Source organism: Sus scrofa, chromosome 7 (genome assembly GCF_054392235.1).
Source record: "Sus scrofa isolate SSC_HxYL_T2T_F1_AM1 chromosome 7, Sscrofa_HxYL_maternal_Yorkshire_Landrace_v2.0, whole genome shotgun sequence".
Classification (NCBI taxonomy): Eukaryota; Metazoa; Chordata; class Mammalia; order Artiodactyla; family Suidae; genus Sus; species Sus scrofa.
The window spans coordinates 91,017,151-91,030,575 of NC_139389.1; the positions used below are offsets into that span (position 1 = coordinate 91,017,151).

Below are 13,425 nucleotides of genomic sequence, written 5' to 3' on the forward strand. Positions count from 1 at the left end.
AGTCAATTTATGTATGACAGAGAAGGAATGAATATGCAATGGAAAATGTCTCTTTAGTAAGTGGTGCTAGGAAAACTGGACAGCTACATGTAAAAGAAAGAAATTAGAATATCCTCTAACACCACACACACACACAAATAAACTCAAAATGGATTAAAGGCTGGATCCTATAAAACTCTTAGAGGAAAACATAGGCAGAACACTCTTTGACAGAAATCACAACAATAAATTTTAAGATCCACCTCCTAAAGCAATGGATATAAAAACAAAAATAAACCAGTGGGACCTAATTAAATTTAAAAGCCTTTGCACAGCAAAGGAAACCATAAAGGAAAAGACAACCCACAGAATAGGAGAAAATCTTTACAAACAAAGTGCCTGATAAGTGTTTAATCTCAAAAATATACAAACATCTCATGGGCATTTATATGAAAAAAGAAAACAACCTAATCAAAAGATGGACAGAAAGGAGTTCCCTCATGGCACAGCTTGTTAAAACTGGCTCAGGTCACTACTCTGGTGTGGGTTTGATTCCTGGGAACTTCCATGTGCTGTGAGTGCAGACCAAAAAAAATGGTCAAAAGATCTGAAAACAGACATTTCTCCAAAGACAGGATGGCCAAAAAACTCTTGAAAAGATGCTCAACATCACTAATTATTAGAGATATGCATATCAAAATTATGATAAGGTACCACTTTACACCAGCCATAATGGCTTCATCAAATAGTCTACCTACGAATGCTGGAGAGGGTGCAGAGAAAAGGGAACTCTCTTACACTGTTGGTGGGAATGTAAATTGGTCCACACACTATGGAAAATGGTATGGAATTTCCTCAAAAAATAAAACTGCCATATGACTCAGCAATCCCACTCCTGGGCATCCATCTGGAGAAAACTATAATTCAAAAAAATACATGCACCCCAAAATCCATTCCAGCACTATTTACAATAGCAAATACATGGAACCAACCTAAATGTCCATCAACAGAGGAATGGATTAAGAATATGTGATTATTTATAGATATAGATATCTATTAAATACACATGCACAATGGAATATTTCTCACCTATATAAAAAGAATGAAGTTATGCCATTTGTAGCAATATGGATGTACCTAGAGATTAACAAACTAAGTGAAGTAAATCAGACAAAGACTACTATCATATATCACTTATATGTGGAATCTAATAAAAATGGTACAAAATTATTTACAAAACAGAACAGAGTCAAAGATTTTGAAGTCAAATTTATGGTTACCAAAGGGGAAACATGGGTGAAGGATAAATTAGGAGGCTGGGATTAATATACACACTCTCCTATATATAAAATAGGTAAGTAACAAGGACCTGCTAAATAGCACAGGGCCATCTACTCACTATTCTGTAATATCCATTATGGGGATAGTGAAAAAGAATGGATATAGGCATATGTATAACTGAATCAATTTGCTCTACACCTCAGAATAACCCAATATTTTAAATCAACTTTATTCCAATAAAATTTTCTTAAAAGTAAAAAAAATTAAAATTAGAAAATGAGTTTTCCTTTCATTAGAGAATCACCTGGGTCATATAATAAAATAAAGATTAAAATTACATAAAAAACAAAAGGTAAATCTTTATTTTTAAAAGAAAATTGTGCACCCCTTTTTTCCCTCTCTCACAATCCTTTAAGACAATTCCCTCGGCCTGATGACCTCAGTCTGAGCATCCCAGAACTCTAACACATCACTTGGTCACCACCTTCTAAATCTAATTAGCATCTCTGAAAATAGCAGCTTCTTGTCATAGGGAGGGTTGAGTAGAAGGATGTGGGAAATGCTTACACACAGGAGAAAACTTAGTTTGTGGAACATCTCTGACTCCCTGACCATGCTGCCAACTGAAATCTTTTCATAGATTAGGTAGGTGGTGGTGGAGGGTTTAGTGGACTATAATCTACCACAAGAAGAACCTCCTTCTCAGGTTCCTGTGCTTCGAGAGACAGTAACAGAATTAGCTAAAGCAGAAATTGTACAGAAAGGAAGCGTCAGGGAAACTATACAGAAAAGGGCACATGAGAGAAAATGAAGTTGTTTTATTTTTCCTGGTTTTATTGAGAAAAAATGGCATACAGCACTGTGTAGGTTTAAGGTGTACAGCAAAATAATCCTATTTACATATATTATGAAATGATTACCACAATAGGCTATTTAACATCCATCATCTCATGTAGATACGATTAAAAGAAAAGAGAACAAAATTCCCCTCTGACGAGAACTCCTAAGATCTGCTCCCTTTCCCATATATCATACAGCAGCATTAGCTATAGTAGGGGTAGAATCAGAGCTACAGCTGCCAGCCTATGCCACAGCCACATAGGAGTGGAACCTCATCTGCAGCCTACACCACAGCTCACAGCAACAGTGGATCCCCAACCCACGGAGCTAGGCCAGGGATCTAACCTGCATCCTCATATATGCTGGCCGGATTCCTTTCCACTTAGCCACGACTGGAACTCCTGTGAAGTTAATTTTTAATCCTGTTAAGTTGATTTGGAATCCCATTTGGAGAATCAAGAAACAGGAGTTACTATAAGCTTCTAATGGCTGTCCCTGCTTTTAAGATTCTCTGATCCATATTCTATTTTTCTCCATGTGCCAGGTCATCTTTGGCCTCACTCATATTGCCCAGAATGGAATTTGATCAAACAACTTCAGTGTGACATGTAGCCCCCAAGCATTTCTATCTCTTTTGATACTCCATTCTGCTTAATACGGTAAGCAAATGTGCAACTCAAAAATTTGTCTTAAATTTCTGAGTGTTTCTGAATGATGTCACAAAAATACACCATCTAGCATTTTCCCAAGGTCATGATTCTCATCTTCAATAAGATTCTCACAGTTGATTGGAAATTTTATTTATCTTCTAACTGTTTATAAATTTCTGCTGTTGTACAAATTTTGTCCCCATAACATATTCCCTTCTTTTCCACATTCACCCCCCCCCCAAAAAAAAAACCTTTTTTCCTCTATTCTTGAAATTATTTGCCATTTCTGATTTTGCTTTCTCCACTTAGTCACCATTGGTTGATTTTCTCTTTGCTGGTTGCTTTCACTTGCTCTCCTTAATGGCACCAAAGATCTAAATCCATGCATTTTTCTTGGTCTTTTTTCTTTTTGATCCCCTGGTATCTTGTGGAAGTGACAGCCATTACTTACATCTTTCCCATTACTTTATCCTTTGATTTTTATTGTCATGCACAGAACAGGGTATTTTTAAAGACATAAGGTATTAAACTTGTGGTAAGAGTAATATAATAAGGATGGTGATAAATAGGGATTATTTGTTTCAGAGGGCCATGTAGGTTTTTTCCATTAATTTTTCTTTTATATCTTTATGTTATTCTTTAAGAAAATCTTTTTTCTCATGACTTCAAATTTTAGATGACTTCCAAATTTTCTCTCTAGCCAGGATTTTTCTTGCCTCTCAATTATTACAGCTTTTTAGGAATAAATTGCCTCCTAATTTGATGAGTCTGTTACTGGCTCCAAAACATTGGTATATTTTGGTTCTTTTCTGTTCTAACCAGAAAACACCTTTTTTTCCCTTCCCTGTAATTTATACCAGTAATGTGTGGATTTATGTCTATGCTCTGCTACTAGATGCTACGAAATCTTGGTAAGTAATTTATGTATGTGTTAAATATTTACATGTATAGAATGTGATATTCATCTGGATAAAATGATATTTTTTCCAGTTTTAATGAGATATAATTGACATACAGCATTATATAACTTTCAGCTGTACATTTTTTAAAATTCCAGTTTAAAATTCATAATAGGAATAATTGTTTAGGATCATGAACAAAGAACCTTATCTGCATGATGTAGTCAAATAGCAATGGATTTAGTATCAGCCTGATTTGGGGTTCCAAAATCAGTAATTCTATGTTTTGGGATAAGTAACTAACTTCTCTGAACTTGAAATTCCTCATCTGTAAATGAAAATAATTCTACTATGAAAACATCCACCCACAAGTAATCATAAGAATCAAATATGTAGTAAATATGTGCTATACAGGTAATGCATGCTTCTCCAGCTCTAAAATTCCATCACTAACTATTTCAAAAACTTAAATAATGTGGTCTTAAAATATCTGTATTTCCTTCTCTGCCTTTAAGTATGGCATGAAAGATGATTACTGACCATATCGTGAAACCTGTAAAATAGAAAATGTGTAAGTTCCCTGCTATGCTGTAAGTTATTAGAACTATTGCTTCTCCCTCCTTCCCTCCCTCTCTCTCTCGTTCTCTCTCCTTCCCTCCCTCCCTTTCTCCCTTATTCCCTCTTCTCTCATGCTTTTTACATGCTTCTTATCGTTTTCTAAACTTCAGAGGTTAAACCATGGACCGCTAGGAGGCTCGATATAAGCCTTCCCTACTCCACAGCTGGAAATTTATAGCAAGAATATCAGGCATTCTCTTGGGAGTGGTTGAGAAATTTGTTAATGTTCAGTTTTGATTTTGGAAACTTTCTTTATGCTTACTAGACTTCATGGGGAAAAAATGATAGAGTAGAAAAAAGAGGAACTGTGGAAAACTATGCATTTGAAAAAATATCTTGACTTCAAAGAAGTATTATTGACTAACCAATCAAGAAATTTTTGCTACCTAATTCATTCTATATCTTTAAAAAACACAAGATCCTGAAGAAATGGTCTTAATCCCCTCAGATTTACACTTGGGGAGAGAGAATTTGTAATATTAAAATTGTAAAGAATTATGATAATAGCAAAGGATTTGGTCTAAATAAGGGAACAGTTATTATCTTTTCTCAGAATACCTTGCACTCTGCTCTCAGCTTATTAAACTCCCACTATTATTTCAAAATTCACATCAAGTCTTTCTCTTTTGTAAAGCTATCTCTAAATTTCTCAGCAGACTCTTCCTTCCTGACCAAAAACAAGCACCTGGAACTGCTTCTATGGTGCCGTATATGGGGTTTATTTCTATGTTTGGAATTTTTAGTTTCAACTAAAATTTTAAGTTTCCTGAATTATACTGATAATAGAGGGAAGGGATTAATATGAGGGGTAGAGTTACTAGGAAATTTTCATGGCGGAAATGGGACTCTTTTTTTGCCTTTTTTTTTTTTTTTTTTTTTTTTGTAGTGCTGCACCTGCGGCCCAGGCTAGTGGTCAAATTGGATCTGTAGCTGCTGGCCTATGCCACAGCCACAGCAATGCCAGATCCAAGCTGTGTCTATGACCTACACGGCAGGTCATGGCAATGCCAGATCCTTAACCCACTGAGCAAGGCCAGGGATCAAACCTGCATCCTCATTGACACTGGTGAGATTTGTTTCTACTGAGCCGTGACAGGAATTCCCAGAAATGGGGTTTTGATTGACTTTTAATGGATGAGTAGTGATTGTAAATGTTTTATACTGTAGCATCCAATACATAACCACTACCCACACAGAGCTACTGAGTACTGGAAATGTGCCAAGTGCGACTGAGAAAATAGATTTTTAATTTCATTTAATAACCACATGTAACAATGGCTACTGTTTTCACTGATAGAGGGTTTGGCTATTGTTTTCTCACTTTATTATTTTTCTAGTGTGTAGACTCTGAAGCCATATATGGAATAGAAAATGTGGTTTCTCTGTCTCTAACCAGCTAACTGTTCCTCACTGGTCTGTAATTTTCTCACTGGCAAATGATTAAGTTGGTCCAAATCATCACTACTGAGATTTGTGGGAATAATAATTTTATGACCAATTTCACTCATCGTGTAAACTGAGATGCGTATATGTGTGCCTACATAAATGCCCATGTTAAAAGGCAAAGCTTTGAGATCCATTTTTTTTTTATTGCTTGGTTTCTCTTGCCCCCTTCAGTTCTAGGTCTGGGGCTTTTTGTGTGTTCATGTATCTTTACTTTACCAGCCCTTTACTGTATATGCTCCAACCGCCTTCTTTTCTCAACTCACTCTAGCTTTTAGCTGAATATCTAAATATTTGAGGAGCAGGAGGACTTGACACAGAAGGATTGGACTCACAGGCAAGAGAGTATTTCTTCCATGTGGTAACAGTGTATTCCCTGAAAGAATGGTAAGATCTAGAGACATTCATGTAGTAAGCCCAAAATTATGGTCAGGAAAGAGTCAGATTTGGCATCGGAATGCAGATATGGGAGATTTGAAGGAGCAAGATGAGATAAGAAGGACAAAGGGGGCTCAGGGAGAGGGAGAAACAGGAGAGAGTGAATGGTTCTAGAACAATGTGACATAAGTGTGCATATCTTCATGTCCAGCAACTACTACAGGTGGGGCTTAAATAGCTATAACCAAGCTATATAGCAAACCTCAGAAATTGTGATGAATTTGACACATAAATCAAACTGGCTTCCTTAACTTCCTAACTTCCTGTAACACAACCTCCCCACCCTCCCAACCCCACCATGTACATCTCAGCCATGCCCTGGCTGCCAACCACTCTTCTAGGTACCTTCACTTGTACTCCTTAGAACCTATGCAGATGTCCTGGGCCATCTAGTTTACCCTTTCCTGGGACCTGTCATGCTCTAGAGTCACCTCTGTGCCCCACACCTGATTCTCTTATGCTCACCACTACTCTTTGACTTTGTATGAATTACAAATATGATTGTAAGTAGTGATATAAAATGACTCCAGAAACATATCATGGGCCTGAGATAGGTGAGGTTAAGAAATGACACAACTTGAGAAGTTGAAGAATTGTTTTATAAACAGTTTAAAAATAGAACTAGTGAAGGAGTTCGCATTGTAGCACAGCCAAAACGAATCTGAGAATGCAGTTTCAATCACTGGCCTCACTAGTGGGTTAAGGATCCGATGTTGCCGTGAGCTGTGGTGTAGGTAGCAGATATGGTCGCATCTTGCATTGCTATGGTATGGCCTAAGCCAGCAGCTGTAGCTCTGATTTGACCCCTAGCCTGGAAATTTCCATATGCCATGGGGGTAGCTCCAAAAAAAAAAAAAAGATTTTTTAATAAAGATAAAAAAATAAAAACAGAACCAGTGAGTTCTGACAAATGCCATCGCCAACTCTTCCTTTTTTTCCTCTTTCTATTGCTCTGTACCATCTAGACTGCCCCTCTCAATCCTTGCCATCCACATCTATTATGTTTCATACTTGTTCCATTCTCTTATTTATAGATGATTAGTCCTGGAGGATGTGGTAAAGGGATATTGCATGTGGAAGTGACACAACCACTTTAAGTGACCACAGGTAAAAAATTTAGTTGATGATATGGCCCTGAGAAGGAATTGTGGAGTTATAGTGTTCACACTGTGAATATCCTTGAATAATTAATCATTATAATATAGAACATTAACATTCTTATTTTCATTTTCTTTACCTTTTTCTTTATCTGAAAACATTCAAGCTGATAAATCAATGGATGGAACCAATCATTCTGTGGTATCAGAGTTTGTGTTCCTGGGACTCACCAACTCCTGGGAAATACAACTTCTCCTCTTTATGTTCTCTTCTGTTTTTTACGTGGCAAGCATGATGGGAAATTCTCTCATTTTGCGCACAGTGACTTCCGACCGTCACTTACACTCCCCCATGTACTTTCTGTTAGCCAACCTCTCCTTCATTGACCTAGGAGTTTCTTCTGTCTTTTCTCGCAAAATGATTTATGACCTGTTCAGGAAACATAAAGTCATCTCCTTCAGTGGCTGCATCGCTCAAATCTTCTTCCTCCACATCATTGGTAGTGTGGAGATGGCTCTTCTTGTCGCCACGGCCTTTGGCAGATATGTCACCATATGTAAGCCTCTTCACTATTTGACTATTATGAGCCCCAAAATATGTATTCTGTTCCTGGTTGCTGCATGGATAATTGGTTTGGTTCACTCTGTGGTTCAGCTGGCGTTTGTTGTAAAATTGCCATTCTGTGGCCCTAATATATTAGATAGCTTTTACTGCGACTTTCCTCGATTCATCAAACTTGCCTGCACAGATACCTACAGACTAGAGTTCATGGTCACAGCCAACAGTGGATTTATATCCCTGGGATCATTCTTCATATTGATCATCTCCTACATTTTTATCCTAATTACTGTTCGGAAATACTCTTCAGGGAGCTCATCTAAGGCCCTCTCCACCTTGTCAACTCATGTCATGGTGGTGGTTTTATTTTTCGGTCCTTGCATTTTTGTTTATATGTGGCCTCATTCCACATCCCACCTAGACAAATTCCTTGCTGTTTTTGATGCAGTTCTCACTCCTTTTTTAAATTCAGTCATCTATACATTGAGGAACAAAGAAATGAAAATGGCAATGAGGAAAGTATGCAGTCAGTTTTTTATTTATAGAAGGATTTCGTAAAAGTATCATGAAGTCTCCTTAGTCACATGGAGTAATATTGAATTTCCATTATTTTAATATCAGGAGTGTCTAAGTACCTTATGAACATTTAGTTGTCCCAAATTAAAATAACAAGGTTCTTTTAAAAATGTTAAGTGAGAAATTGTGTTGCTATCTATAGTTGGAGGAAGAATGTGGTAAATGTGTCTTCTGGAGAAGGCCAAATGCTTATCTCTCAGGCTCTCTCACTACTTTGATGAATTTACTATTGTCTATGCTGAGTCTGCTTAGTGTCAGAGTGGGTTATATATGAGGAAGTGCTGACTGACACTAAGTAAATTGATGCTAGATAGAAATACATACACCAAGATCCCAGTTTATTAATTTGCCACAGAAAATTATCAAGTGGTCTGAACAACTTCCACATAAGACTCATTCTTTCACTATAAAGAAATTTCTGGCAAGTCAAGTGGTGATAGGAACAATCAATGGACAGGGAATCAAAGCAAAAAGTGTTAGCTGGGTTATTCAAATATTTAATCATATCAGATTTTGATGCTTAATGCCTATATCTCCCATGCTACTATATGCCCATCATCACATTTGGAAAAAAAATGATACTTAGGCCAAGCCTTTTATCTGAATAGTGCTGGCTGGTTATCACAAAACTTACCTTTTGCCTTTTTTATTTTAAGTTAGTTCCATAGCATGAGTAGATTCTTAGGCCATGGACTGAACCCGAGTCACAGAGGTAACAACACTGATCTAAACCCACTGTGCCACCACAGAACTTCTTTACCTTTTGACTCTTGTTCATACCATTTTCCTATGTACATACAGATGCATTTTTATTTCCACATGTAATCAGCCAAGTTCTTCCTTTACCTTCTGCTAACATGACCGTTCTTATTTCATCAGAATGATTTGAGTCATTGAAAGCTAAATTTTAGTTTGGGAGAGTCTTATATATAATATATGTTGAATATCCTCCTATATTCAATTCCATAGGAATAAGGGACTTGCATGAACAGATTTAGAAATTTCAATCCTTACCCATTTCAACAAAGAACCAAAACTCATTTTCAAAGATGTAGTGCGGATAATTCTGAACCTTATACACCCAAATATTCACTCAACACACCTTAACCAGTTTGCCAATGCTCATTGGGGCCACTTGGCCCTTATTGATTTCATAACTTATTTTACTTAAGTTGTTTGCCTTTTCTTTTGATTTCCATTGCCCTTATATCATTTATTCTGTGTTTGACTCCTTTTTTGGATGCTTAGAAAATCAATACACATATTCCAGTTTATTTGCTGGCACTTATACTCAGCTTCCTTATAATTTGTTTGGAAGTGGTGTTTTTAAAATGGAGGTTTTGCTGGGCTTTCTCTTCCATTGATTAAGCAATGTTCAATAGATCTATCAGGGAGTCTCAGATTTTTTTTATTTATATTGATTTAAAGAAATGCCTGCTCCTCCTAACTTTATCCTTTCTGCCTTTGTGTCAGTTCTTTATCCATGACAAGATAGATTCTTCAACTGCACAGTGAATAAACATTTTCTCTATCATCTCATTTAAAACTATTTTAATATATTCCTTGTTTATACATTTTATTTGAGTACAGTTGACTGACAGTGTTGTGTTAGTTTCAAGTGCACAGCAAAGTGAATCAGTTGTACATATACATAAATGTGTTCCTTTTCAGATTCTTTTTTCATATATGGTTATTACATAGTGTTGAGTAGAGTTCCCTGTGCTTCACAATAGGTCCTTGTTACCCATCTATTTTGTATATAGTAGTGTGTACATGTCAATCACAAGCACCTAATTTATCCTCCCCACATTTTACCTTTGGTAACCATAAATTTGGTTTGAAAATCTTTGAGTCTGTTTTTGTTCTGTCCATTCCTTCATATCATTTTTATTAGATTCCACATTCTAGTGATCTCATATGATAGTTCTCTTTCTCTGTCTGACTTACCTCACTTATATGATAATTTCTGTGTCCATCCATGTTACCGTAAATGGTATGACTTCATTCTTTTTGTGGCTGAGTACTATTCCATTGTATATATGTTCCACATCTTCTTTATCCATTCCTTTGTCAGTGGACATTTAAGTTGCTTCCATGTCTTATCTACTGCAAATAGTGTTGTGATGAACATTTAGGTGCATGTGTCTTTTTCAATTATGGATTTCTCCAGATATATACCCAGGAGTGGGATTGCTGGCTTCATATCATTGTTCTATATTTAATTTTGAAGGAATCTCCATAATGATTACACCAGCCTCTAATCTCTTCATATTTTATTCTAAAAAATTACTACTTTTAGTGGACACCTACTTTGTTGTTTGCACAAATCAGCAACCTCCTCCTTCTGCTAAATGTGTGTTATCTAGCAGCAACCATGTGGTATGATTAGAAGATGACATGTAGAACCTGCCTACATGTCATGTTAAGAAGATGACATGTAGAACCTGCCTCTCAGACCACTACTGCTTGGTCAGACTTTAGGCTTCTGAACCAAGTCATAATTATAATGACATATCTCCTGCCCACAGTTGAATGGTACAGGTATGAGTCTCTGACCAAGAAGGGCCACATCTGAGCTTCTCCCCAGGATATGTGACTTTGAAAATAGAGAAAAAGCACACCTCAGTCCCCTTTGGAGCTGTGATATGTGGGATCTACTGGCAATCATACATCCTGCTGTCAGAAATTAAATCTGGGATAATTTTTTTAAATACATGTGAGAGAAGAAGCTGTAGGATTGAAAGACAGAAGCTTGGTGATATTAAAGTTCTTGGTTCCAGCTGTCTTGGCATTCAGCTTCATTCTTGCCCTATACTCAATGTGGTCACTAGCTGCGCTAATAAATGAGCCAATACACCCACCTTTTGGCCTAAGTTCATTTAAATTGTGGTTCTGTCATCTACAATCAAAAGGATATTGATATGAGTTCTCTTAGTGGCTCAGCAGGTTAAGGACCCAGTGTTGGCTCTGTGAGGATGTGGGTTTGATCCCTGGCTTGGCAAAGTGGGTTAAGGATCCAGCATTGCCATAAGGTACAACATAGGTCACAGATGTGGCTTAGCTCTGGTATTGCCATGGCTGTAGCATAGGCCTCAGCTGCAGCTCCAATTCAACCCATGGCCTAGGAACTTCCATAGGCCACAGTTGGAGGGAAAAACAAGGATATTGGTAAATACAGTTCTGACTCTCAGGAATCTGAATTTTTATTTAACTCTGATTGAAATCTTTTTTTGTTTTATTTCTTTAAGAAGATACTAATTTTTTCTTGTAATGAAAGGCAAGTATGCTTATTATGAAAGATTTATTTGGAAATTAGAGATAAAAATTATAAATCACCATATGAAGATAATTATTAGTAGTAACTCAGTATGTATGTTTCTAGTATTGTTCTATGAATAAATACAAAAATATACTTACAAAATTAGGATTTTATAGTCTCTTTATTTTTATCCTGCCTTTTGAAATAAATATTATATTCTGAGAATTCTCTCACATTATTAAGTATTGTAGCACAAGACAATTTTATTTATTATTTTTTGGGGGTTTTTTTGCTATTTTTTAGGGCCACACCATGGCATATGGAGGTTCCCAGGCTAGGGGTACAATTGGAGCAGTAGCTGCTGGCCTACCCCACAGCCACAGCAACATCAGATCCAAGCCGCATCTGCAACATACACCACAACTCATGGCAATGCCAGATCCTCAACCCCCTGAGCAAGACCAGGGATCAAACCTGCAACCTCATCGTTCCTAATTGGATTTGTTTCCACTGTTAATGACGGGAACCCTGCACAAGACAATTTTAAATACTGCATTGTGTGATGATATCATAATCATACTTGTTATCCCTCTGATGTTGGTCAATTAGTTTGTCTTCATATTTCACTCTGCCTTGAAAATTCATTCATATGCCTTTGTGTTTTAGGTGACTTCCTTTATAGATTGATATTTTAGATTAGTAGGATTTAATATTATTTTAAACTCTACATTATTGTTTCTCTCAAAAGATTTGTATTTGCTGAGAAGTATATCCATTACCGTATCCCTCCCAAACACTGAATGTTATAATTTATTTAAAATATTTATCAATTTAACAGACAAAAAAAGATTAAATATTATTTTAAATTTCTTTGGGAGTTCCCACCACAGAGCACTGGGTTAAGAATCAAACTGTAGTGGCTCAGGTCACTGTGGAGGTGTGGGTTTGATCCCCAGCCTGATGCAGTGGGTTAATGGATAAGTCATTGCTGCAGCTGCAGCGTGGGTCGCAGTTGTGGCTTGGATTCAGTCCGTGGCCCCGGAACTTCCCTATGCCATGGGTGCAGCCATAAAATGAATAAAGAAATTTAAAAATGTATTTATTTGATTTTTTTATACTTGCATCTTTTCATATGTTATTAATCTGAAGTCTGAATTATGGTCAGGAATCCAATCAAAACAAGCTTAAACTAACTAAAGCAAAAAGAAATGTAGAATTTCAGTTGTTCAAGAGGAATAGATATAGAGACCTGTTGTACAATAGTGTGAATATTCTGAACATACTGAACTGTACACTTAAAATTGGTTAAGATGGTAAATTGTATGTTGTATGTGTATGAATTTTTACCATAATTTAAAATTTTTTAAATACTTTTTAAAAAGGAAGTTATTGACTTAAGTTATGGGGATATCCAGCAGAGGAGCAAGCCTCTTGGATGCCAGGGATTCACTTACTTTCACCTTTTTTTTATTGTATAATGATTGATTTTTTCATTATAGCTGGTTTACAGTGTTCTGTCAATTTTCTGCTGTACAGCATGGCAACCTAGGTTACACATACATGTATAGATTCTTTTTTTTTCACATTCTCATGCTTCACCATAAGTGACTAGACATAGTTCCCAGTTCTACACAGCAAGGTCTCATTGCCTATCCATTCCAAAGGCAATAGTCTGCATCCGTTAACCCCAAGTTCCCAATCCATCCCACTCCCTCTCCCTCCCCCTTGGCAACCACAAGTCTGTTCTCCCAGTCCATGATTTTCTATTCTGTGGAAAGGTTCATTT

The 13,425-nt window shown here is 36.7% G+C and overlaps 1 protein-coding gene and 1 long non-coding RNA gene across 2 annotated transcripts in view; one reads left to right on the plus strand and one right to left on the minus strand.

Moving 5' to 3' along the window:
* The window catches only part of LOC146401763 (uncharacterized), a 909,931-nt gene that overhangs the window by 550,171 nt on the left and 346,335 nt on the right, over positions 1–13,425 (minus strand). The gene's annotated exons all lie outside the window — the stretch shown is intronic.
* Positions 7,424–8,362, plus strand: LOC146401766 (olfactory receptor 4F3/4F16/4F29-like). Its single transcript, XM_084970466.1, has one exon. The coding sequence runs from the start codon at positions 7,424–7,426 to the stop codon at positions 8,360–8,362; it is 939 nt and encodes a 312-aa protein (XP_084826592.1).

Bases quoted from the DNA above. Each gene is read 5' to 3' on its own strand.
- LOC146401766 (XM_084970466.1), top strand. From the start codon at position 7,424: ATGGATGGAACCAATCATTCTGTGGTATCAGAGTTTGTGTTCCTGGGA.